Raw genomic sequence first — 24,201 nt, 5'->3', positions numbered from 1 at the left:
CACATTGCCAACCTTGTACGTTGTACATTGATGGTCCCCCTTTACATAAATCTCTGTGTGAGGCATTTGAAAAAATGTTTACTTGCTTGGGCCAGGCATGGTAGCTCACATCTATAATCCCCACACTTTGGGAGGCCGACGTGGGAGGATCACTTGAGCCCAGGAGTTTGAGACCAGCTTGGGCAACATGGTGAAAACCAGTCTCTACAGAAAATACAAAAATTAGCCGGGTGTGGTGGCATGCGCCTGTAGTCCTAGCTACTTGGGAGGCTGGGATGGGAGGATTGCTTGAGCCTGGGCAGTGGAGGTTGCAGTGAGCTGAGATTGCACGACTGCACTCCAGCCTAGGCAACAGAGCCAAACCCTGCCTTGAAAAAAAAAGAAAAAAAGCAAACAAATAACTTGCTTTACAACTTGGCATATTTTCTCCTTTTGATGATATAAATTATGGAACTGATCATGTTTTCCTTTTTGTCCTGGCTACTTGGAAGCTCAGAGCCAATTAAAAGTGTTTCCTTGATTATAAAACAAAAATAAAGTCATTGCTAAACATTTTGAAAAATATACAAAAGCCTCAAGAAGAAGACCTGGCTCATGACATGAACATGTGGGGTTCAAGATGAATATTTGAAGGCAGCTGTCATAATCAAGCCACAGAGAGGGAAGAATGGTTGATATTAAGTTGCTGAAGCGCTTTGTAACGTGTTATAGCAACACGGTTGGTGGAATTGTCATTTTAGATCACGCAGCGAAAGCCCTGAGTTTAAGACTAAAATTAATTTCTCCAGGGTGGAATGAGAACAATAATAGTACAATAGTTACCGTTATATGAATACCTGCTTTGTACAAGGCACTTAAAGACCATCTAAAGACCTTTTTACCTCTTCACTCACATGGTAGGGTTAAAGCCAGATGCTGCTGTCTTTCGTTGCTGACTGGTGATTGGTATTGTGCCGTTTAGCAGTTGAGCATAGTATCATGGTTAAGCGTGTGTACGCTGGATCCATACTGCCACTGCTCTCTGTATAATGTTCTGCAAGTATTTAACCTCTCTGGGCATCAGTTTCCTCATCCGTCAAAGGGGGATAACAGTATTACATAGTGTTGTTATGAAGATTAAATAAACAATCTTTGCAGGGCTTGAACAGGTCATGGGTCACAGACAGCACTTACAGTGTTTGTCAAATAACTATCTTAAAGTTCATTTCTCATTCCTTACAGAATACCAGAGTATTTTGACCCAACAAATAGGGTAGGCTGAACACAGTGACTCACACCTCTGGTGCCTGCTACTTGAGGGGTTTAGGCAGGAAGATATCCTTGACTCCAGGAGGTCAAGACTTCTGTGAGCCACGATCTTGCCACTGCACTCAGCCGGGACTGCAGAGCAAGACCCTGTCTCAACAACAACAACAATAACAAATAAAATCATGTTTCTCTTATTAATGCCCAGAAATTCTGATGGCTTAATGGCAATGGGGATTTGAGGAAGAACTGGACTATTTAGAGCTTCTTGAACCATTTCAAAAAGGTTTTTGAGTTGTTGGTTGGGCTGTCCTTTACTAAGGCTCAGTTAGTCTGTTTTGTGCTTGTGGCTTCATCCTTTCTTCTCTGATTTGTAGGACATTGCTAAGTTTTTACTTTACTGTAATTTCAACTCTAGACGTAACTGAGACTCTGGGATTTTCCTGTTGTAACTTTACAAAGCAAGATTTTTAAAATTTATAGATAATATTATTTTGGAACACAGATTTGGTTGGAGGACTTATATTAACCCTGAAAGACGATCCAAGGTTGAGGGATTGGGTAGTTTAAAAAAAATTATAGAAGTCATTAATTTATTTGATGGACTCATTGATCCCTTGAGATCATTACATAATTGATATTCACACTCAGAAGGGTTCCTGGTGTTCAAGTGGCAGACTCAGTTTCAGCTTCACTCTTGAAGTACAGCAGCTGCAGCAGGTGCTGGGAGAAGGAGGCGGCCATGCGGGGACTGAGTGGCGCCTCAGTTCTCCCCCCTGCCTCCTTTGAGCTGTTCTGGCTGCGTTCCTTTGTCTGGAAAGTGGGAGATTTGTACCTGTGACTTGTATAATAGTTTGTGTTATTTCCCTGGGTAGAGTACCTCTGGCACCTATTGTTGCTATGTGATAACTACTCTTGTTGTTGACTGACTGAATACCACTACTGCTACTGCTACTACTATTACTGCTACTGCTACTACTATTACTGCTACTGCTACTACTATTACTGCTACTGCTACTACTATTACTGCTACTGCTGCTGCTGCTGCTGCGTGTTGTCTACTGTTACTAAATCTTCCCTGATGTCAGGGAAATACTCAGAGTAACTAGGAGAAGCTCTGTGGTATCCATGAAGTACAGAGTAATATTTGATCCCCTCTTTAATGTTCATTTCTACGTAACTTTTAGATAAATCCCTTAATATGTCTGTTTTATTTTTTCCCAAGAGATAAAAAAAAAATGACTCCACTGTTAAATGTCAGGAAATAATAAAAAAACAAGACTTTTAGGAACACATATTTTGGGTGCTACTAAACCACCATTGAACCCTAGGTTGGTGATCCAGCTATTTTCTCGTGCTTTTGTGTATCTCTCTCTTAATTTTATTAATTTGTCATTTATGATGTCTGTTCATCTTGCCTTCCCAGCTAGATGTGAAGTTCCTTGAAGGCAGAGATACTCTACCTTATACTTTCACTATGATCCTCTCAGTACCTAGTACTGGGGGTACTTTCTGGTGCCCACACCTGGACTTAAAGTAATATTCTATTTAATAAATGCATTTACTATGATATGTGGTATCTCATGAAACTGTTTTGATGACCTCATCTTTCTGGCATCAAATAGTAGATAAATTAAGTGTTTCATGCTGCGGTCTGTCATGCGGGTTGAAACTCATTTCCTCCACCTGAACCCACGAGGTGCAGGCTATGGGAACATGCTTGCTGGTAGCTCTTCCCTGCTTTAATCATCAGCCAGGCATTTGGTGTTTAGCCATAACACAAATGAAAGCATTCCAAAACTGGAAGAATTTTAGAACAACTAGACAACCTTGCTGTCTCTTAAGCTCCATGAGCTTCAGATTTAAGGTAGTTATGAAGGAGTCTAACTGTGACTGGTTTTCTTTTCAACACCGCACTATTTTGATTCCGATTGATTTGGCCCACGCTGTGTGGAACAGACACAATAAAGCCGGTCTTTATCAGAGAGGCAGTACACTGTGTATTGTTCAACTTGGAGTTTGTTTTCCTTTGGCCAGCAAGTGGGAGCCTCCCCTTTTGCGTGGAGTAGTAACACCCCTGGAGGCTGGCCTTTGCTATCATGCCTTCCCACCCCACACACTCTGCAGACCCAGCCAGAGGGGCTGACCACTTGTGCCTGGGAAGCCAGTTTCCTTTCCTTCCTTGGACCACTGGCATGCCTGTGCCTTGCACGGCCGGGGACTCGCAGCTGTTCCAGTTGCAGACTTTCTGACTTGCGTTTTCAGCCGAGAATGCAGGCTGATAAATGCAGGACAAGTAGTAGAAGTGTCAAAAAGGAGCTGGTGATTGAGTCCCCCCTGCAATACAAGGATGCAGCTCAGGGCGAAGTGGAAGCAGAGAGCCCGGGCCCTGTGCCGGTAAGAGGGTCTCGTACAGGGTTGCTGTATCTACCCCATGCTGGGGTCTTATTGTGCGTGTGGACGGGGTTGACGCCTGTTGCCTGTCTTTGATTTCAAAACTTGCTCTGCTTGTTCCTTGTGAACTCCTCTCTTTCCCTGTAATATGACTTTGATTCCCCTTTGATTCTTCTTTGTGAAGAAAGAAATGTTGACATTTTGTGGGTGAATGTGGTTTCTAGGAGGTTTCTTTGTATGGAACAATTATGTATTGTTCACAATTATATCCCACCTAGCTGCAATGTTTGCAAATGTAAACCCAGGGAAGCATATTTTAATAGCAACTATAGGGTTGAAAAAAGATGTGCTTTGCAAAATTAAAACCTTTTCTACGTTATTTATGCTATTGAGGAAATGAGGCAGGTCCCATGGGGGGGGGGTTTAAGGAACATAACTGTTGGAAATATGACATAGTTTAGAAAGGATAACATTACATATGTTCTTCTCACGCATTTTACCAGGAGGTTTGCCTTGAATAAAGTAGGGAAGAACCTAAACTGTGAACCAGCTGATAGAAACGTTTCTGTTCTTAACATCAGCTAAACTCTCAGCATTTGGGTAGAGCCAAGTGCTTTGGTGGACTTTGTAGGGGAGGAATGTGAAAAATGGTTGTGTTGTTATCATCAGTGAGTAGGTTGTGCTTCTCTCTCGGAATTTCTTCAGTACAATAAAGGCACATAATTTTTTAAGCAAGCTGCACAAAACCACTGACATGCCCTGCAGAGGGGGGACAATTGAGCCTTTCAAATTATCTGCTAAAGAGATTGTTAAACTAATATGTAGTGATTTTATTTAGTGATTTTTTTTTCTTTAATCTGGAGGTTCAGTTGATGTTACCATGAGGTGTCTGCTTACTAATTTACTTAATTTTCAATTAATGTCTAAGAATCTGAACTTAAACTTTCCTATAACAGATTTGATTTGAACTGAGTTTCTTTCTTTGTGATTCGTGAGACTGCCGTATATTGTATTGCCTTGAAAACTATATTACTAACCCTGAACTGAAAAAGTTAGTAAAATATCATAGTCTTTTTCACTGCAGATTTTCATTTTAGAGATTTAGGTTTCTTCTCTTCACCCTCTGCTACGTTGTTTAGAAATGTAATTCATTGTTCTGGATTCCTGGCTGCCAATGTAATAGCTGGCTTATCTGTTAGGTTGCTCGCAGGCTGAATGGGTTTCACTGCTTAAAGCAGCTGATGTAACTTATGATTTCTTGGAGGAAGTTGTGTGGTTTAGGTTCCCTTGTGAATATTCTTAAAAATCTTCTGTCAGTGATTCTCCAGCTGTGTAGAAATATTTGTCTACAGGACTGAATACACTGTAGAAAGATGCTGTGCATTTTTTTTTTTTTTTTTTTTTTAAGCACACAAGTGACTTTAAACTTACTTCTCTTTCTAGTGCTCAAGAAATTTGCCATGTATGTCCCAGCTATTTGTTTAGGTAAATCTCACTCCAGGCAGTTCCCCTGGGGGTCTTTTTCCACTGCAGTGGATAAGGCTGTGCTGCCTACAGCTGCAGTTGGTGGGAACACTTGTCAGGGCCCAGCAGCTTCTGGCAGCGTGGAGATCTCAGCTCTGCGCACCTGCAGAGGGGCCTGAGGGAGTGAGGAAGCCAATAGTGATACCAGGAGTTTTTTCTTATCGGGCGGTGTTTCTCTTCTTCCAGCAGGTTAAACAAGATAAAAAGAGCTAATGTCAGATCAGAGAAGCAAGGATATTTCAGCAGGGCCTCTGCCCAGGGGCAGATCTCTTACCTGTGGCTGTTGCTGCCCACCGGCAAACAGGAGTTCAACAGACTGCTGGGAAGACAACTTCTTTCTCAAGATGATTTTTCAGAAGGAGGCAGACACCATGTGCCACCTGTTTGTGGCAGTACTATTCATTGTTACAATGTCACGGGCCCACGGGGTTGGTGACTGTCTTATCACCCCAAGACTGTCTGTCATTTATGAATTCTACCTAGAGACGTTTAAATGTAGGTAACATGCTTTATTCAGGAGGTAGCATTTTGAAATAAAGTTTTGCTGTTTTTAGTTATGTACAGAAACAATCCTTGGGGAAAAATATTACCTAAGTTGAAAAGGATAAAATTAATTAATGCATGTAGTATAGAAGTAGGAAAAACAAGAAATACAAATAGTGTAGCAGTAGGAAAAACAGTGTCCTTGTTTTGAGTCTCCAGTGGTGACCACTATTAATAATTCAGTGCATATACTGCCAGACTTTCTCCTGTGCCTAGAACAGTATAACTCGTGTGTGTGTTTAGAGGAGGTACTATTATAGTAGATTTCTGGGTTAATTTTCTCCCAGAACATGTCAGTAACATCTTTTGTCACCATATGTGGATTTATGCCTTTTTTTTTTTTTTTTTTTTTTTGAGACAGAGTGTTACTCTGTCACCCAGGTTGCAGTGCAGTGGTACGATCTCGGCCCACTGCAACCTCTGTCTCCTGGGTTCAAGTGATTCTTCTGCCTCAGCCTCCCAAGTAGCTAGAATTATAGGTGCCCACCACCATGCCCAGCTAATTTTTGTATTCTTAGTAGGGACAGGGTTTCATCATGTTGGTCAGGCCAGTCTCGAACTCCTGACCTCAGGTGATCCGCCTGCCTCAGCCTCCCAAAGAGCTGCGATTACAGGGGTGAGCCACCACACCTGGCCTATGCCATTATTTTAAGGGCTACATATTATCTCATTTTAGGTCTATACTATCAGTGGATGGTTTTTCAATTTGTCTCTAATTGTTTGCATTAGTGATGAGGCTACCATAAAGGTACCCGTAAGTAGATCTTAAAGCATGTAGGCAAGCCAGTATTTGTTCTAGAAACTTTCTATCAGAAGTTCCCTCCTGCCCTTATGATTGGTGGTAATGTTTTTTCTCCTCTGCCAGGGCCACCTTGAAGGTTTCCCTTAGCAGTGGCTGCTTGTTTAGTGTTACGGAAAGTTAGTGTTTCTTTTTCTTTCTCTTTTTTTTTTTTGGAGATGGAGTTCTTTTTTTTTTTTTGAGATGGAGTTTCTCTTGTTCCCCAGGCTGGAGTGCAGTGGCTCAGTATTGGCTCACTGCAACCTACACCTCCCTAGTTCAAGCAATTCTCCTGTTTCAGCCTCCTGAGTAGCTGGGATTACAGGCATGCACCACCACGCCCAACTAATTTTTGTAATTTTTGTAGAGACGTGGTTTCATCATATTGGTCAGGCTGGTCTCGAACTCCTGACCCCAGGTGATCCACCCACCTTGGCCTCCCAAAGCGCTGGGATTATAGGCGTGAGCCCCTGCGACCGGCTAAAAGTTAGTGTTTCCAAGAGAATATGTGTTTGGACATTATAAAGTTTCAGAGGCTGCAAGGTTCAACTTTACAGGTACCTACATGGGTGGGTCTTGTCCTCTGCATTGTGACAGTAAGTGAGGTAGGAAGCACATGGTGAAACTTCCCCATTTCTATCCAGGCTTACTGCCAAACCCACTGAGAAATGGCTTTGGGGGCTAGAAATCACTACCAGGGGAACAGGCAGGATATTCTTGATGTCTGCATGTTAGTTTCCCTGCTCACATTTGAATACCTATTTTTACCCCCTACCCCCCCAGCTCTAACATAGTTCCTGGAAACAATTTATTCTAATTGTTACTGCTCAACAGTTTAGAGGAAAAAGGTGTGGCTTCAAAGTGCCGAAAAAGGCTAGGTTATATGTCATTTACGCAGCCCTTTTCTTTGGCTTACTTTTGTGAGGATGGTAGGGACTGCAGCACAGGTCTTATTCTGGGAATTTTTAAGGTTGAAGGATGTGAAGATTGAAAATAGCTGAATTTTCCTGTTAGGTGTACTCATTAGGTACTTTTTGAAAAGGATCAGCGGGCACTGTGGCTCAAGCCTATAATCCCAGCAGTTTAGGAGGCCAAGGTGGGCATTGCTTGATCTCGGGAGTTCAAGACCAGTTTGGGCAACATGGTGAAACTCCGTCTCTACAAAAAATACAAAAATTAGCCAGACGAGGTGGCATGCACCTGTAGTCCCAGCTTCTCAAGAGGCTGAGGTGGGAGGATTGTTTGGGTCTGGGGGAGTTGAGGCTGCAGTGAGCAGAGATCACACCACTGGACTCCAGGCTGGGCGACAGAGTAAGACCCTGTCTCAAAATAAGAGTTTCTTTTCAGAGACACCTTTTGGGTGGCTCATATTTTCCTGGGATCCTCAAGTGTTAAAAGCAGAATTTTAGTTCTTATTTTAATGTTTGAATGACCACATGATTACTTTAGCTAAATAACTCTGTGAGAAGGCAGCACAAGTACTACAAGTAGTAGAAGGACTTGGCTTCTGGTTGGACACACCAGTACATTACCTGGGAACTCTTCTGTCCCCCAGACAGAGGAGGAATGAGACGAGAAAATCTTTCCTATCCCTGAAGTTCTGTTTGCTCTAGAAATAGCAGACTAAGTGAAGTATAAGCTTATGGGCAATGATCAGGTTGTTAATTTTCAATTAGACTTTAGGGGACTGTGATTGAGTTAATTAAATTATACTTAGACAATACGCCTTTCTGCCCTATTGGTTTTCCTGCATCCTTAGAGACAACTTTAGAAAAAAATAATTAATGGTATTACATCAATAATATTTAATAAGTAGTTTCCTTGTTTTTAAAATATTGGATGGTGAAAGAAAGATATTCCCAAAAGATTTATATAGTGACCTATTCCTAGTGACAAGAACAGGAAATTTTACTTATTCAAAGCCATACATGTTCACTACAATGCTCTTTGTGTTTCATTTGTTTATTCATTCATTCATTCAACCCACATTTACAAGAATGGAGACTTGCCAGTCTTATTGGACAGTGCATGGAGGTGAATGAGATCAAAACCCTTCCTCTCCCCCGGCAGCAAGGCATGAGGAAGGAAGGGGTTCATTCCTCTGGAATGCTTTCATGTGATCTTTATCAGGCACAGTGAGTGTTAACGCCACCCTGTCCTTTCCAGACACTTAAGCAGACAACACTTAAACCATCAGCAGCTCCAGGAAGGACGTGCTTCAGATTTTTTAGCAGCTAACATAGGCATAGCCCGGCTTTGCAGAAGGCGCAGGCCGAACCCCTGTCTGTTCACGTAAACAGTGTTACATGAGGGCTCCTGCTGCTGCACACCTATTTTGTGGCGCGGTCAGTGGAAGGAATCTTTGGGGAGTGCATGCTTAGAAAGGGTCCGAGTGAATCTAATTCACATGCCAGGCCTGGGAAATGATCTCAGATGTGGGGCTTCCACAGCTTGTTCCCTACCTCATTACCATGCCAAGTCACAGCTACCTGCTGGGTAGCAGTGTATAGAAAACTAAAATCACTTGTATAGAAAACTAAAAACTAAAATCCACCCAGGTCCGGCGTTTCTTTTCTCATGACCTGTCATCAGCAAGGAGGGAGAATGGCTGGTGACTGTTTTTTTATAGCAAGGTAATGCCAATAGTCATGTAATAATAAAAATAGCCACTACTTATATGGTGCCCTGCTGTGTGCCAGGAACTGTTTTACACCTGTGAAATGTTATTCAATTAATCCTCACAACTCTAAAGTGCAGGCTCTATTCTTTTTCAGAAGAGGAAACTGAGCACAGAGAAGTTAGGCAACTTGCTCAAAGTTACACATTCAATAAATGGCAGAGCCAAGATTGTAGACTTTGGGTCAGGTTTTCTAAAATCCGTACCTGGACACATATGCATGATTCATGAACAAAAAAGAACATATTCACTTGAGCTTAGCATTGAGACTGTAACGATGAACAAGAAAGGAAAAACACACTGCCCTTAAAAACTTAACAATTGTTAGAGAAAGGCCAGTTTAAAGTGACAACCCACAGTGATTGAATAGCATGAAGACAATGGTGGTCATATGAAGAACTCAGAAATATGAATGAAGTAGAGCTGCCCTCAGGAGTCCCTCTTGGGTGTTACGTTTTATTATCTTCCCAGAAAGTTACATAGGAGCATAGACTGGTGAGGGTCTAATAGTCTGGAGGCATCCTGTTTTCCTCCCTATTTTCCTTTTTTAAAAAATATATAGCATGACCCAGGTTAATCCTGAAATGTTTACTCCCTAATTAGTAAAAATGGGCACTGTGGTCCCCATAGTGTTTGCAGAGGCTGCCATTTGTGCAGGTGTGCTCTACTCTCGGAAAGGTAGCGGCTAAACACGAGGCTGCAGAACAATGTCCATCTGGCTGGTGGCACGGGTGGGCCAAGAGACCAGAGACCTAATTTTGATCCTGCATCTGCCTCTCAATCTCTGCAGATCGCCACCCTCCTGGGCTTCAGTTTTCTTGTCTGTAAAATGAGGAGCCTGTCGTACATAATCTCTAAGGTCTGGGACTCAAGTTCCAGTGTTAGCATCTTTGATCTCACAATAACCTGGGAAGGAGTCAGGTTTAGAACTGTGGAGTTTTAGTTTCAGGTTTTAAGCTTTGTTTATTCAAAATTGTTTGGCTTTTGAGTTGTTGGAGCTACCAAATGGGATCTTGGAATTCCACCTAGTGTAAGAAGTAAGACCAAGGGAATGGGTTGGCCACCTGGAAATGAATCAAAAATTTGGAGTTAGCAGGGCCCTCTAGGCAGGAGATAACAAGACAACCCGGCCCCAGCCTACAGATAGCATATGACTGTGAGGATACTTTTAGAACCAAGAAGGATTGGAAATTATAGTTTCCCCCAACTTTCCAGAAGTTTGAAATACCCTGTAATGTGATATACTAGTGCTAAGTCTCTTTTAGAATGACATTTTGAGGCTTTGGAAATTTTCAGCGCTCCCTTTCCTGACAAGTGTAAGTGCCACTTACCAGTGGGTCTCAAGGGCTCTGCCAGGTTCCTGGGGAGGAGCCAGTCTCGTATTCTGCTTTGGGATCTCCTTAATATGGAGAGTTGTCACTGCCAAGGGAAAGGCAGCAGCGAGTGGTGCAGAGAGCCAGCACTCACTCACAGGAGGCTCACTTGGCCTTTCTAAGCCAGGACTGCATTGCATATCAGACAGAGGTTGTAGCAGCGGCTGCCCTCCAGATCCCCCATCTCTGAAGGTTCTCTGGACTGCCTGTTCCACTACCACGTTCTGTCTTTTCTTACACTGAGCCATGCTGCATCGTGCTATCAGACCACTCTTTCTAAAACGCAGAGACAGGTGGGGCGTGGTAGCTCACACCTGTCATCCCAGTACTTTGCGAGGCTGAGGTGAGAGAATTGCTCGAGGCATGGAGTTTGAGACCAGCCTGGGCAACATAGCAAGACACTGTCTTTACACAAATAAAACATAAAAAAAAATTAACCCGGCTTAGTGGGGCAGACCTGTAGGCCTAGCTATTTGGGAAGATGAGGTGGGAAGATTGCTTTGAACCTAGGAGTTCAAGGTTACAGTGAGCTATGGTGGAGCTACTGCACTCCAGCCTGGGCATCAGAGCGAAACTGTCTCAAAAACAAAATACAAAACAACACAGCCCACAGACATAGTTGTTAATTATCTGCTTAAAAGCCTTCTCTGACTCTTCCTTTACAGAGAAAGCAAAGCATGGCTTCCTTGATTCACAGACGCTGACCCTGAATTTGCCTGCTAACCTTATCTCCTGCAGCCTCCAAAATGTGCCCTCACCCCGGCTTTCCAGCCTTCCTTCCACCTGGGGTGCTTTCACACCTGGGCACAGCTCCGCCTTTGCCTGGCATGCACTGCACTGGATAAAAGGATAAAATCCTTATTTATGCTGCAAGTCCCAGCTCACGTGCCAGCTTCTTTGGGAAACCTTTACAAACCCTCTCCACATATTTCCCAGAAGACTGTGTGCTCCTGTAGCCCATCGTGGCATCGTCGTTCCAGCTTGTTGTCAGGCATCTCTGCTTTGTTGTAGTGAAGGTTTGTACTCCAGTCTCCCTCACTAACAAGGCTTCTGCCTAACAGGAACCACCCGAGTGGTTTTGTTTTCTTTGTATTCGATCTCTGATATAATGTGAAAGGTTTTGTTGTTGTTTTTTCCTCCTGCTTCTCAGCATGGTCCTGGTGACCCTTTGGGGAATGTGTAGGCAAAAAAGGGTTGCAGAAAGGGCCTACAGGAAAGACTAGATCTGAAAATCATTCACATTTTCATTCGCCTCTCTCCCACCTGCAAAGGTTTAGCCACCAATAACCAAATGTCTTGAATTGCCAAAAACTAGAAAGGGATGCAAGTAGAGGAACTTGCTTGACTTACATGTGATGTGGGTATTGTGCCCCTTTACTCTCCTGTGCGTCTGTGATTTTGATCTCTATTAAAAAGTTGGTGAACATTTTATCAGAGTACTTTTGTGTACAGAAGTGCAAACATAGGTTCCCAGAGTCAAACGCCTTCTTGTTCCTCTCTTAGCCAGCACCCCTTTCTGTTATCAGTACCTCTTCTTCCTGGCAGCCGTACCTGAAACCCTAACATCATCTTTGATGGTCATAGTACACTTGGAAAAATCACCATGTGACATTATCACAACAGCTTCTCAGTAAATAGATGATATCTGGAAAAGGTGGCAATCCACAAGATACAGGCAAAGAAGATGGCTCTTCCAGGGAGAAGGAGTTCAGAAAGGTGGGGCCTATTGAAATCACAGGAGAATGTGGTCCACTGCTTTATAGAACCAAGACTAGACCTAACTTTTATCTCTCATGTGGTATTTTTTCCTAACTCTTGTCTGCCCAAGTAAAAATTTCAGGAAGTGGACTGTCCTTTGTTTTGCCATGAAGTTTAAAAAATTACCTGTACATTAAAATTTCTTACAGTCTATAGTAGTGCTGTCTAGTAGAAATATAACATGAACAATATCTGTAATTTCTTCTCTGTTAGTTTTTGAGACAGAGTCTCGCTCTGTCACCCAGGCTGCAGTGCAGTGTGGAGTGATCTCAGCTCACCGCAACCCCCGCCTCCCGGGTTCAAGCAATTCTCGTGCCTTAGCCTCCTGAGTAGCTGAGATTACAGGTGTGTGCCACCACACCTGGCTGGTTTTTGTATTTTTGGTAGAGATGGGGTGAACCATGTTGGCCAGGCTGGTCTTGAACTCCTGGCCTCAAGTGATACCCACCCCCCACCCTCAACCTCCCAAAGTGCTGGGATTATATGCACGAGCCACCACGCCCGGCCAAATTTAAAATTTTCTAGTAGCCAAGTTAAAGTAAAAAGAAAGAAGTGTAACTAATTTTAGTAATATAATTTTAACCCAATATTTCCAAAATATTACTATTTCAATTTTGAATTCTTATTTAAAAAATGAAGGTATTTTGTATTTCATTTGTCAGACGTCATTGACATTTGGTGTCTGTTTTATGCCTGCAGCACATCTGAATTTAGAATCGTCACATTTTAAGTGCTCAGTAGTCACCTGTGGCTAGTAGCTACCACATTGATCAGTGCAGGTTTATACTTACACACTCTTTAGCTTAAAAACCTCAAACCAAAAAGCTGTCATTTTGTGGGGGAGTCACTGGATAAGGAAAAATATTTGTGATTTTTTTTTTTCTGTAGGAAAAAAATACATGATTTAAATGTGAGTGGTCCTTACAAAGGTCATGCCTTGAAATATTTGATAGTTATATATATTACATACTACTTAATGGCATTAATATGTGTCAAGGCATTTAAACCTGGTTCTTTGGAAAGATTTAGTATTTTGGAGTATGATTTTTAATATTTTTGAAGTGGAAAATGATTTTTTCCTGGAAGGGACTCTGCTTTTTATCTCTCTGTAGTGAGATTGTAAAGCCTGGGTAGTTCAGTGCCTGGCAGATCTCAGAGTAGGGAGAATTTCCCTCCTCCTTGGTGACGTGGCGCCTGAAGCATCCCCGTGTGGAACAATGTTCAGCATTTCTCATACAAAGAGGAACAGAAGCACTGGAGAGGCACTTCTGGTTCTAGAAATCTGAAATTCCATCATGCTTACTGTTCATGTGTGATGGGGAAGGTCCTGGTCTTGGGGCCAGGAGACCCAAGGATCACCATCTGTGTGACCTTCAGTAAAACATCTAATTCCTCTAAGTGTCAGTTTCCTCATCAGTGAAATGGCATTGATGCAACCATACAGTGGGGGGAAGGTTTAATGAGACAGTATGCGAGTAATTCAGCAAAAGTATGTGTATTATAGGGGCTAAAATTCTATTGAATGTGAACTACACTTAAGTATGGTCCTCACCACCACCATTTGGTGAGTTCGTGCTCTGTCCAGACACTACATATTGAACCCTGTCAATAACCTGGTGATAATGATAACAGAAAGTATTACTTTTCCCATCTTTAGATGCCAGTATGGAGATTAAAAGGTTAAATAAGCAACTTGTCCAAAGGCCACATAGCCAATAGGCAGTGAAGCCAGGATTTTTTTGAGAATACGTTTTAATATGAAATTCTCAAACGTACAGAAAAGTAGATGGACTAGTGGTGGTTCTCAAACATGAATGGGCACCAGAATCATCTGAAGGGCTTGTTAACACAGACTGTGAGGCCCCAACCCCAGAGCTTCTGACTCTTTGGGCCTGGGGTGAATGTGTGTTTCTTTCTTTTTTTTTTTTGAGACGGAGTCTCGCTCTGTCGCCCAGGCTGGAGTGCCGTGGCCGGATCTCAGCTCACTGTAAGTTCCGCCTCCCGGGTTTACGCCATTCTCCTGCCTCAGCCTCCCAAGTAGCTGGGACTACAGGCGCCTGCCACCTTGCCCGGCTAGTTTTTTTGTATTTTTTTTTTAGTAGAGACGGGGTTTCACTGTGTTAGCCAGGATGGTCTTGATCTCCTGACCTCATGATCTGCCTGTCTCGGCCTCCCAAAGTGCAGAGATTACAGGCTTGAGCCAGAATGTGTGTTTCTAACATGTTCCAGGTGATGCTGATGCTGGCCCAGGACCAAACTTAGAGAACCATTGTACTGATGTAATGAACCCCTGTATACCTGTCACCACCTCTGGTGGTAATTCACATTTTTGGGACTAGGATTGAAACTCTAACTCCCAACACCTGCCCTTTACTGGTGTCTATACTGCCTGCCTGGCAGTGGAGTTTGCAGAAACTGTTTTGTGAACTATTTGTTATGAATATTCCATTCCCTATCCCCAATATCTTAAAATAAGTAGCTTAAAGTAAGTTGTTTTGAAATCTGACTAAATCTGGCTTTTAGAGCCTTTTAACTTAATTACTGGCCCTCTTCATTTCAGAATTCCAAAAATACTTTTTATTGACCTAGGAAGAATTAACAATTTTAGTTCATAATGCTAAAAAAGGAAGAAAAATGCCTGGAAGAGTCTACAGTCTAGATTTGAGATAGAATTATTTATACAACTATGATAGCACATCTTTTTCTTTTTTGATTTTATTTCTTTTCACATGTGAAAAAAATAGGCAGAATTAGAAGCCAAGACTACTGTATGTGTGTGAGAGACACATGCTGGGCCCACCGCAGGTGCTCTACCTGGTTCTCGCTCTGTTCCCTTTTCACCCTTCCTGGCCTGGAGTTGGCCCATGCCAGTAGCAGGTTAGGGAGAAGACAGGTGAAGCACTGCACTTGCAAGGGAGCTGCTCCCGTCCCACCTAGCTCTCTCCTCATGTGACTCCCTGGGCACAGGATGTGGAGAAGTCTCCTAAATTCCTGTCTTGTCTTCCTCTCCTCATTGACATTCTCGGCAGCATCCCCAGTGAGCACAGCTGGTGGCAGGCTGTTGAGGAGTTGTGTAGGTTTTCCTTAATTGGTATTATTATTCCTGTCTTTCTTATTATTTCCATTTCTATTATCATGTTTCTCTTACCCATTTCAGGTGCTATTGATTTGACAAAATCAGATTTTGTCAGATTTGTCAAATCTGTATAACTGCTGTTTAACAACATCGTGTTAGTGTTTATAATATAAAAAACTGAATTCACAAATGTCTAATTGTTGGTATTAGTCTGTTCTTAGGATAACACCACATTGGAGCATGAAAAATATATTTAGATGTCTGGGAGTTTGGTGTTTCTTATGCATTCTTCCAAATATTCTCCAAAGCATTAACTGCTTTTGAGCTTATTTCTAAATCTAAGTTTAGATAAGGTTTCCTTTTTCCTCCAGTATTTAGATTACATATGTATGCACATTGTCAGTGAAAGTGCAAAATTAAAATGTAGGCATCGTTTTAGTAGGGGCTGAGACAAGATCCTGGGCCAGGGCTCAGGAGGTTCCTCCTGGGACGCCAGGACAGTCCCCAAACTCCCAGGCTCCTGGGTTTCCCAATGTGTAAAATGAGAAGACTGGACTGGATAATCTCAGGTTCTGATGTTTGCACAAGCTTACAGTGCTAGATAAAAGCTTTTAAGCTGTATTACTGAACCTGTAGTACCTTTTAAAAAGCATGCTTTCAGACAGCTTCTAGATCATTGTTCCTACAGACACTCATGAGCGTCTGGAGAAGAACATATACTACTGAATGAGAGTGGGATTCTATCTTGATTATCACCATCTCCTAGTTGTAATGTCCTGAGTCAGGGACAGAAGAGCATGTCTGTGACAAGCTAATGGAGGGCATCTTCCTTCCACTGCAGGAGGACGTGGGACCTACCTCTGTGTCTCTCAGCTCCTCCTCCTGTTTGCTGGCTTCCTGAGGGCCCTTCCTACTGTGGCTCTACCTGCCACTCTGGCCTCGTCTCTCCCTGCAGGCTTTCGCACATGTAGGTGCCCCACGTGAGCTAATCATTGATTAGTTCAAATGAACACTATTCCAATATTTGCTTGCTTTAGAGGAGAGACTGAGGGCTGTATGGGCGAAGGTGGAGCAGGGGTTCTTGTGAGGAGTGTTGCTCCAGTGTTATCCACCCTTGCAGAGGAAGCAGAGTGGGAGGGCGCTGGCCCATCCAGTGCTCCTTGAGCACGTCCATCTGGGAGGCCCGCTGCTCACCTCAGGTAGTGGCTGTGTGGAGTCTCTTTTCAGAAGGGCTTTCTCCTAAGTATGGTTTTCCCCATGACCTTGGATTTCCAGTGGTGCTAGAGCACCTGTGGAGCTGGGACCCCAAGCCCCCTTTATGCACCCTTATCCAGCTATTCCAAACTCCTCGCTACTTCCAGAGCTCACCATGCTCAGGGAGAATTTAGCATGAAGTGCATGAAGCTTACGTTTCAGGATCCCTTTCAAGGCACTGGAAGAGATTCCAGCAATTTTATATCTATTAGTTTTTTTTTTTTTTTTTTTTTAACCTCACTGTAATTGTATATGTTTTAGGCCCTACAGAGTCTACTTCCATCCAGACACATGCTCCCTGGTGTCTCAATTTTCTCTGCAGGGAATCCTCAATCTGCCCTGAATCCTGGCTGGCTTGTTCATCTCATTGATCAGCTCCAGGAACCTCCTTTAAAGAAGCACCCCACATCATTGGGGTCATCCAACACACAGTTATTGAATGCTTCTGCTATGCTGGGTGCTGTTCTAGGTGCTGGAGACAGCAGTGAATACATAGGGCTGTCTTGCCCTCATGGAGCTTATAATCTAGCTGAGCAGAGGTTGGGTTCCTTCTAGTGGGCCAGATGCCAGTCCTGGTCCCTGCTGCTGTCATTCATTCTGCTGATTGTTCACACATGTGCCTTCCCTCTGACTGCCAGCTCCCTGGGGTGAGGCTGTGTTCTTTTTTTCTGGATGTCTCTGGCACAGTGCATGTGAACCAGCTCAGTAAATACCTGTGGAGAGAGGGGACTCATACTGCTCATCCCATGTGTACACAAGGAAGGGAGGCAGCTGTTATTTTCCTGTGCCCACTCTACTTACAGGAAAATGAGGATCCTTCCTGCAAATTCGACAACTTCAAGAAGTTCCTGGTGGGGTTAAGTAGTGAGAGTCGTGTGCACGACGGGAGTGCAGGAAAGCTCGAGTGGCCCACACTTGTGAGCACATGGCTTCAGAAGCCCCTTTCTGTTGCAAGCTGCCATCTCCCCATTCCCATCCCCAGCAACAGTACTGGTGTCCTGGTGGCAACGTTGAGAAGCGCTTTGAAAATGGACCAACTTTATCTCAGTCTATCAAGTAGCTTTTATAGCCATGCAGATAAATCAAGGAAGTCCTAAATTCTTTATAAGCAGAAATGACAAATTTCTCATTTCTTAAAATAGCTCCAAGAGTTGCCATTTAGTTTGCTATTTCAAGAAGTGGCATTTGGGATTTCAGCTCTTCTTAACATTTAATCACCAGAGACACAAGGACAAGAAATGACTGGAAAGTTCATTTGAAGCTATCACATCTGAGGCAAGAGCAGTGAAATTGCTTTGCTCTTTGGAGCTTAGCTCTTCCCATGGTTTTTGAGGTTGGCCAGAACTGAACTCAGTTTGTGGGCTCACATTGTGCAGGTCTGCTGGATCCAGAGGAATCTCATTTTCCTGGCGCTGAGAACATTTCCTGCTTCTGATTGCCTTTTGATCTGGAATTTCAATTTGCATGATGTTGGGCCGCCAGACCCTAAGCAGCAAATGCTGTGGGAGGGAGGGAGTTCTGAGAGATTGAAGGGTGGGGGGGTCATGGTGGGGCCTTGTGGAGTCCTGCTTTCTGGCCCCCATGGGTGGTGTAGGGAAGTGTGATTGCTAGAGGTGCGCCATGCTGCCCGCTGCCATGGGGACTGGCAGGGTCTTGGTATCAGTGGCTCACCTGTGTCCATGTTGTCCCTTGAGATGAGGAGCTCTTTCTCCCCAACCACTCTGATGATGCCACATAACTCTCTGTGAGCAGTGTCCCATGGGGTGTCCTGCCTGCCTGCTCTCTTCCTCACAATCCAAGATCCTGCTGCTGTCATGGAGCTGCGCTAATGGGAGGGGGTCAGGAGTGCGTTCCTCTGTCACCCACCCGCAGCTGTGGTTCTTCTCCGCTGGCACACACCGCAGCAATACTCAGTCCCGTCTACAGTATAAGCAGCTGTCTGTTTCCTTTGGGCTCAGCCCCTGAATTTCAGTGTCTGCGATGCACTTTTCTCTATGTTGGGTCATTATTTGTCTTCCTTTGTGCATGTCCCTACCATTATTGCCTGTTTTATTTTGTATGTTTCTGGAGGTCGAGGAAAGTTTTTTTTTTTCCTTTAAAAAACCTGTCATGCACCGGGCGTGGTGGCTCAAGCCTGTAATCCCAGCACTTTGGGAGGCCGAGGTGGGCAGATCACGAGGTCAGGAGATCGAGACCATCCTGGCTAACACTGTGAAAACCCATCTCTACTAAAATAAAAAAAAAATTAGCCGGGCGAGGTGACGGGCCCCTGTAGTCCCGCTACTCGGGAGGCTGAGGCAGGAGAATGGCGTGAACCCAGGAGGTGGAGCTTGCAGTGAGCCGAGATTGTGCCACTGCACTCCAGCCTGGGCAACAGAGCGAGACTCTGTCTGAAAAAAATAAAAAATAAAAAAAAATTCAAAAAACAAAAAACAACCTGTCATGCAGCAACATATTTAATAATATGAATAACTCAATTTATTATAATACGTGTTTACAGTTTGCAAGGTTCTGCCTTTTCCATGCATTGACCTAGTTGAGTCCAGCCACAGCCCCAGGTGACTGCACAGCTCGGCTTTCCTTACCATGCTACCATCCTCTTCAGCATTCATGTGGACACATGACCCTATCAGGGCAGAGTAAGGTTTTGTGAGGGACCTTTGAACATTTGAGGGACCAAATGTTGAAAAGTAATTCAACATTTGAAAACAAAATAAGGCATGGAGGTGAACATTTATTTAGAATTTAAAAAGAAATAAATTTTAAAAAGCTAACCCAAGCCGTAAACACCAGAAATCCAGGAAAACAACACATTTTTATCAATGAACCTCTTGATACACCTCCATACTTCTTCCCTACAGTTTTGGGGCTTCATATTCTTTTATTGCCTCTTCAAATGATCATGATTTTGTATCATCATTCTTCGTCGCAAGAACAGATCAGTGTTTCCCTTGGCGTGATTAGTCCAAATTTATATTTTATTATTGGGAGTTTAGAAAAGTTTCTTCTGGTTCCACAACATCTGGGAATGTCACAGGAATTTTTAGGATTGGAAAAGCTTCTGTTAGGTTTCTTTTGTATGTAAGCAGTGCAGTTTGGGGGCATTCTTAGTTTGTGCAATGGCTAATCTTACATACCGCCAAGTAGTCCTGGGGCCACATACCTTAGAACAAGGTGACATAGCCTCCCATTCTCTGTGTCATGACATTGGGTGGACACAGCAGGCACGTTCCTGGAAATCTTCTAAGCCAAGGTGCCCAGCAACAATGGAACTGTACAAGAACCACTGGCAAGCTCTGTTAGCTCCACAGGACGTGTCCCTGGGGCCTGAGTGGGATGCTGAGGGTGGCAAAGATAACAAGACTCAGCCCTGCCCTGAGGCACTGATAGTGGAGCTGAGTGTTTGCAGGTCACAGCAAGCCAAGGACTGTCATGAGAGGTATCCCAGGACTGCTGCTAAGTAAGGATGTGGCAGCAAGGCGCCAAAGGCCACCTTTGTGGGGAGGAGGGAGGTAGTGCCCCAGTTCTGTGTGAAGTGCTGTATGCCTACCTGGGGCTAGAGCAGCTCTGCTTTAACTTTTTTGCCACATTGCCACATTTGCTTTCTTTGTAGACCGTCGGCCAAGGGGCTGTAGGACTGCGACAGGTGTAGAGGTGGGAGGGGCACATTATGCCTGTAGAGGGAGTGACTGGAGCTGGCTTGTGTCAGAAACAGTGGATGCAGCATTGCTTCTTTGCTGGGCCCCCGGCTTACCATGAGCCTGGAAACCTTGCATCTGCCTAGCTAAGGCAGGGCTCTGTTCTCAGGGTAGGCTTTTGTCCACCTGAAGAATTCTCATTCTTCTTCCCTCTCTCCAAGCATTCCTTCCTTAGTAAAGCAAAGAAACTTCACAGGCCATGGAGGGCAGTAGGCTTGACCTTAGCTCTGCATTTAACTTCCCCCGGTACCTCTCTTTACGTTGAGCTAAATATTTACAGACCTGGCTCTTCCACTAGCCCAGGGCTTCTTCGACTCAGTTCCACATGACCACTTTCCAGGGAATTACAGCCCTCCCCTCAAAGCTGTGTATACAATCATAGAAAGCAAAGAATGTATACAGTTTTCATGGGGAGAGGATCCAGGCTCTCAAAGGGGTCTGTAACCTTGAGGAGGCTCAGGACTGGCCTTGTTTCTTCTTCCTCCCTGAAATTGAAAATTCTAATGTCGTTCCTGGGGCATCATGATTGATTAGGGATTTTCCAGAACCCCCTGTTCAAGCATAGGTAACTGGTCCCTGCTCCTGGAGCTCCTGACTCGGCTCTGGACTGGGGCCTCAGAATTTGCATTTGTAACCAGTTCCCAGGCGATGCTGAATCACCAGTTCCTGGGAGCCCACTTTCAGAACCACTGTTGTGGACTATTTGTGGACTGAAAGTACTACCGCCCTCTCCCTTTCTGATTTCACAGGAAGCCTGAGGAATGAATGTTCATAGATAAGGACTTGAGCCTCCACATGACGCGGAAAGCTGAAGGACTTGTGTATAGACCAAGTTAGATTTTTATATACTATAAAAGCAGCAGTCACCAGTGTGTATGCTCTGAATGTCATGGGCTTGGGAGTCAGCCAGGCCCCACCGTGCTTAGGGAGAAACAGCATCCTGAAATATTCACAGTTCAAACTGATGACTTCTCAGGGTTTCAAAACACGATGGTGCTGATGGCTCCAGAGCAGCTCCACCAACAACCATGGTCAATTTGGGTAATTCTGGTTTTCTTTTGAAGATAGAAAATTAAGAACTTCTCCCTTGGAAGTCTGTCACCAGGGGAAGAATTGAACTTGAGCATGTTGTGATAGCTTTAAAACAAAGGCTGTGTGCCAGATCTGTGCCAAGCCTCGTTCTTACAAATAATAGCAGGAACCGGCAGTCTGGTAATTAGCCTACATCATTTTGCCGTTAGTGTGACGTTCTTGTCACTAATCATGTCACAGGCCAATCAGTTCCTTACGCTTGTGGGCTGTCCCCGCCTCCATGCCCCACCAGCACCTGGAAAAGCTTAGCAGGGCTGAAGAACAGTGAACAGCTGCCACCAGTGAATCATAGTTTAAAAAGAGTTGAAAATAGGCGATTATCCTCTTAACCCACAATTTAGTGGATGCAGTGGTGTGACTTCCCACAGATCCACCTCCAAGTCTCCTAAGCCCTTTCTTCTGCCATTTCTGTCTTTGGTTTCCTCCCCAGGGTGCCTCCATCTCTGCCTCTTTTCCTTTTCCTCCCCTGCATCTCCTTCTGTTCCCTTTCCCTCTCTCCCTCACCAGTTTCCATTCTCCAGCCTTTCTCCTCTGATGGTTTCTTTCTTTTCCCCATCAAAGGACACCTGTAGAAGGGAGGCATTGTGCCTGGTCTTTTTGCGTTGTTCTTAACTTAGGCAGCATGTGACCACTCCCATGCTAGGGGGTGAGTCGTGTCCTGGAATCAGTCGTGTGTCCCGGAAGTGCTTCCAGCAGCTGCTAAAGACCTCTGCCCTATGAGGTCACTAGGAGTTCTTTCATTAAGTCACCTGAGTTAGGGTTTGTACAAGTTGAAAATTTTCGCAGTCCCTGATACATGTTAATCCTCCATGAGATTTCTCTTATTGTTCAATCAGTACCATGAGTTTTCCTGGTCATGGTACTGCATGACCAGTCTTTAACAGAAATGTTGGCTTATAAACTCCCCTTCACACGTTTACTATGGTTGAGTATTGCTAAGCACACATTGTTCAAAGGGTAGCCCAGTATAGGAGAAGAAAGAGTTCTGTTTAACAGAAGACTGCATCCTGTCCCAGTCCAGTTCTGCTGGGTACTTGGTGGGACACTTGTAGCAATTAGCTCAACTTGGGATCCTCAGTTTCCAGTCTCAGTTGTTGAGTGGTAATTGTGATCAGTGAAAACACCTTGAAAGTTACACTTCGTCACACAAAAGCAAGATAGTAGCCACAACGTTGCATCCTTTCATTAGATACCCCCAAGATACACCTTGGGGGGATACAGAAATTCATCTAATTAAAGTATTACTTGGTGCCCTAAATACATGAAACTGACCCATGAATATTTTTATTATCAAACATTTTAAGCAATCCAAGTTTATTCAGATAGGTGCGAAAAAGCCATTAAATACGTTAAGAGTTGTAAATATGTATGTATCTTATATGTCCAGAGACAGGAAACACATCAGTAATTGAACATGGAAAATTAATATAAAGAATTACTAAATTGGTGAAAGGGGATTAACTCTATTGGGGGTAAACATAACTCTAAATCAGGCTGTGCCCTTGGGCAAAATCTGGCTGCTGCCTGTTTTTATAAATAAAGTTTTATTGTAATACTGCCATGCCCATGTGTGTACTTATTGTCTGTGACTGCTTTTGTGCCGCAATGGCAGAGTTTACCAGTTGTGACAGAAACTGTAAGGCTGGCAAAGTCCTTTACACAAAGAGTTTCCGACTCCTGCTGTAAGGATACAAGAAGAGTAAATGCGGGAGCAGAGATCCCCAAGGAAGGAACAAACTGGGAAGAGCCTGTCACCCCTACCCAAGGCAGAGATTCAGGCCTCGCTGGAGAGTGTGGTTGTGGCCCAGGGATGGTGGCTAAGGTTGCTGAGGTGCTGTGGGCTGGAGCTGGTGGGCAGGGAGCCACCCACTGGGGGGAAGCTGCTGAAGCGGTGGCAGCAGGGCTCTTTAGATGGCTGCCCACAGGGATGCCAGTCCAGCTTCTTGGAGGACATGCCCTTTGTAGAAAGCCGCCTGACTGCCCTGCTGTAGGAACCAAGTCAAACAAAACCCCAAACCTAACAGCATTGGCACCTGGGAACAGCGCATTCTCAGCAGTGTCCCTCCACGCCCGTCCCTGTCCAGGACTCACAATGCACCTCTGCCTTCCGACAGTCTGAAGAATCATGGGCCTTACCTGGGGGGAGTGGAGCCAAGAGCCCTGTGCACAGGGGGCTGTACCCAGCTGAGGATTCAGCCCTGCCCAGCCTGTGCCTGTGCCTGTGCCTGTGCCTGGGCAGGCAGCTGGGGCTGTCACGAAAGAGTCCCCCGGCCCGTGGTTATGGGGTAGCCACTGTGTAAGCCAGGGAGAACATGGTGTCTACCCAGTCTGCAGTGTTGGTCCATCTGACCTCTTTGTAATGGAATTTTAGAAAGTTATGTGCATATTTGGGTTTTATTAGGAATATGGTTACAGTTCCTAGGGAAAATGTTATTAATCACGACATCCATTCATTTTGCCAACAAGCATTTATTGGCTGGTTACTCTGTGCAGTGTGACAAAAGAGTGAATCTTTTTTTAAAATTAAAATAGTTTGAAAAATATTTTCTGGGCAATTCTTATTTAAAAATAATTTGTATAAAGTTTTTTTGCCTTTTTTGAATGTAAAAACAGTTTACCGTTACCAGCATTTTACTATATAGCTTTAATTTTTTGGGCTTTGCATATTTTTAGTCTCTGTGCACATAACACATATTTTACTTAATTATAATAATTGCATACTCGTTTGGGCATTGCCTTTTTTCTTAGCATGTCAAAACATCTTTGTAGAGTCTTGTTAAATCAAGTAA

General features: G+C 44.0%; 1 protein-coding gene across 23 annotated transcripts in view; it reads left to right on the top strand.

The window, feature by feature from the left end:
• Positions 1-24,201, top strand: part of DOCK9 (dedicator of cytokinesis 9) — a 297,489-nt gene that overhangs the window by 106,840 nt on the left and 166,448 nt on the right. For 4 of the 23 annotated variants that reach the window (XM_038007848.2, XM_073014462.1, XM_007960745.3 and 1 more), the window contains exon 1: positions 3,361-3,642. The exons of 18 other annotated variants lie outside the window; for them this stretch is intronic. In XM_038007848.2, coding sequence (XP_037863776.1) covers positions 3,517-3,642 — 126 coding nt within the window. In that variant the 5' untranslated portion in view covers positions 3,361-3,516. Of the gene's footprint in view, positions 1-3,359; positions 3,643-24,201 lie in introns of those variants that run through there. One more of the 23 variants, XM_073014452.1, reaches the window with a different exon arrangement.

This window comes from Chlorocebus sabaeus, chromosome 3 (genome assembly GCF_047675955.1).
Source record: "Chlorocebus sabaeus isolate Y175 chromosome 3, mChlSab1.0.hap1, whole genome shotgun sequence".
Classification (NCBI taxonomy): domain Eukaryota; kingdom Metazoa; phylum Chordata; class Mammalia; order Primates; family Cercopithecidae; genus Chlorocebus; species Chlorocebus sabaeus.
Note: the sequence above shows the minus strand (reverse complement) of the source record. Positions and strands in the feature narration are given on the sequence as shown.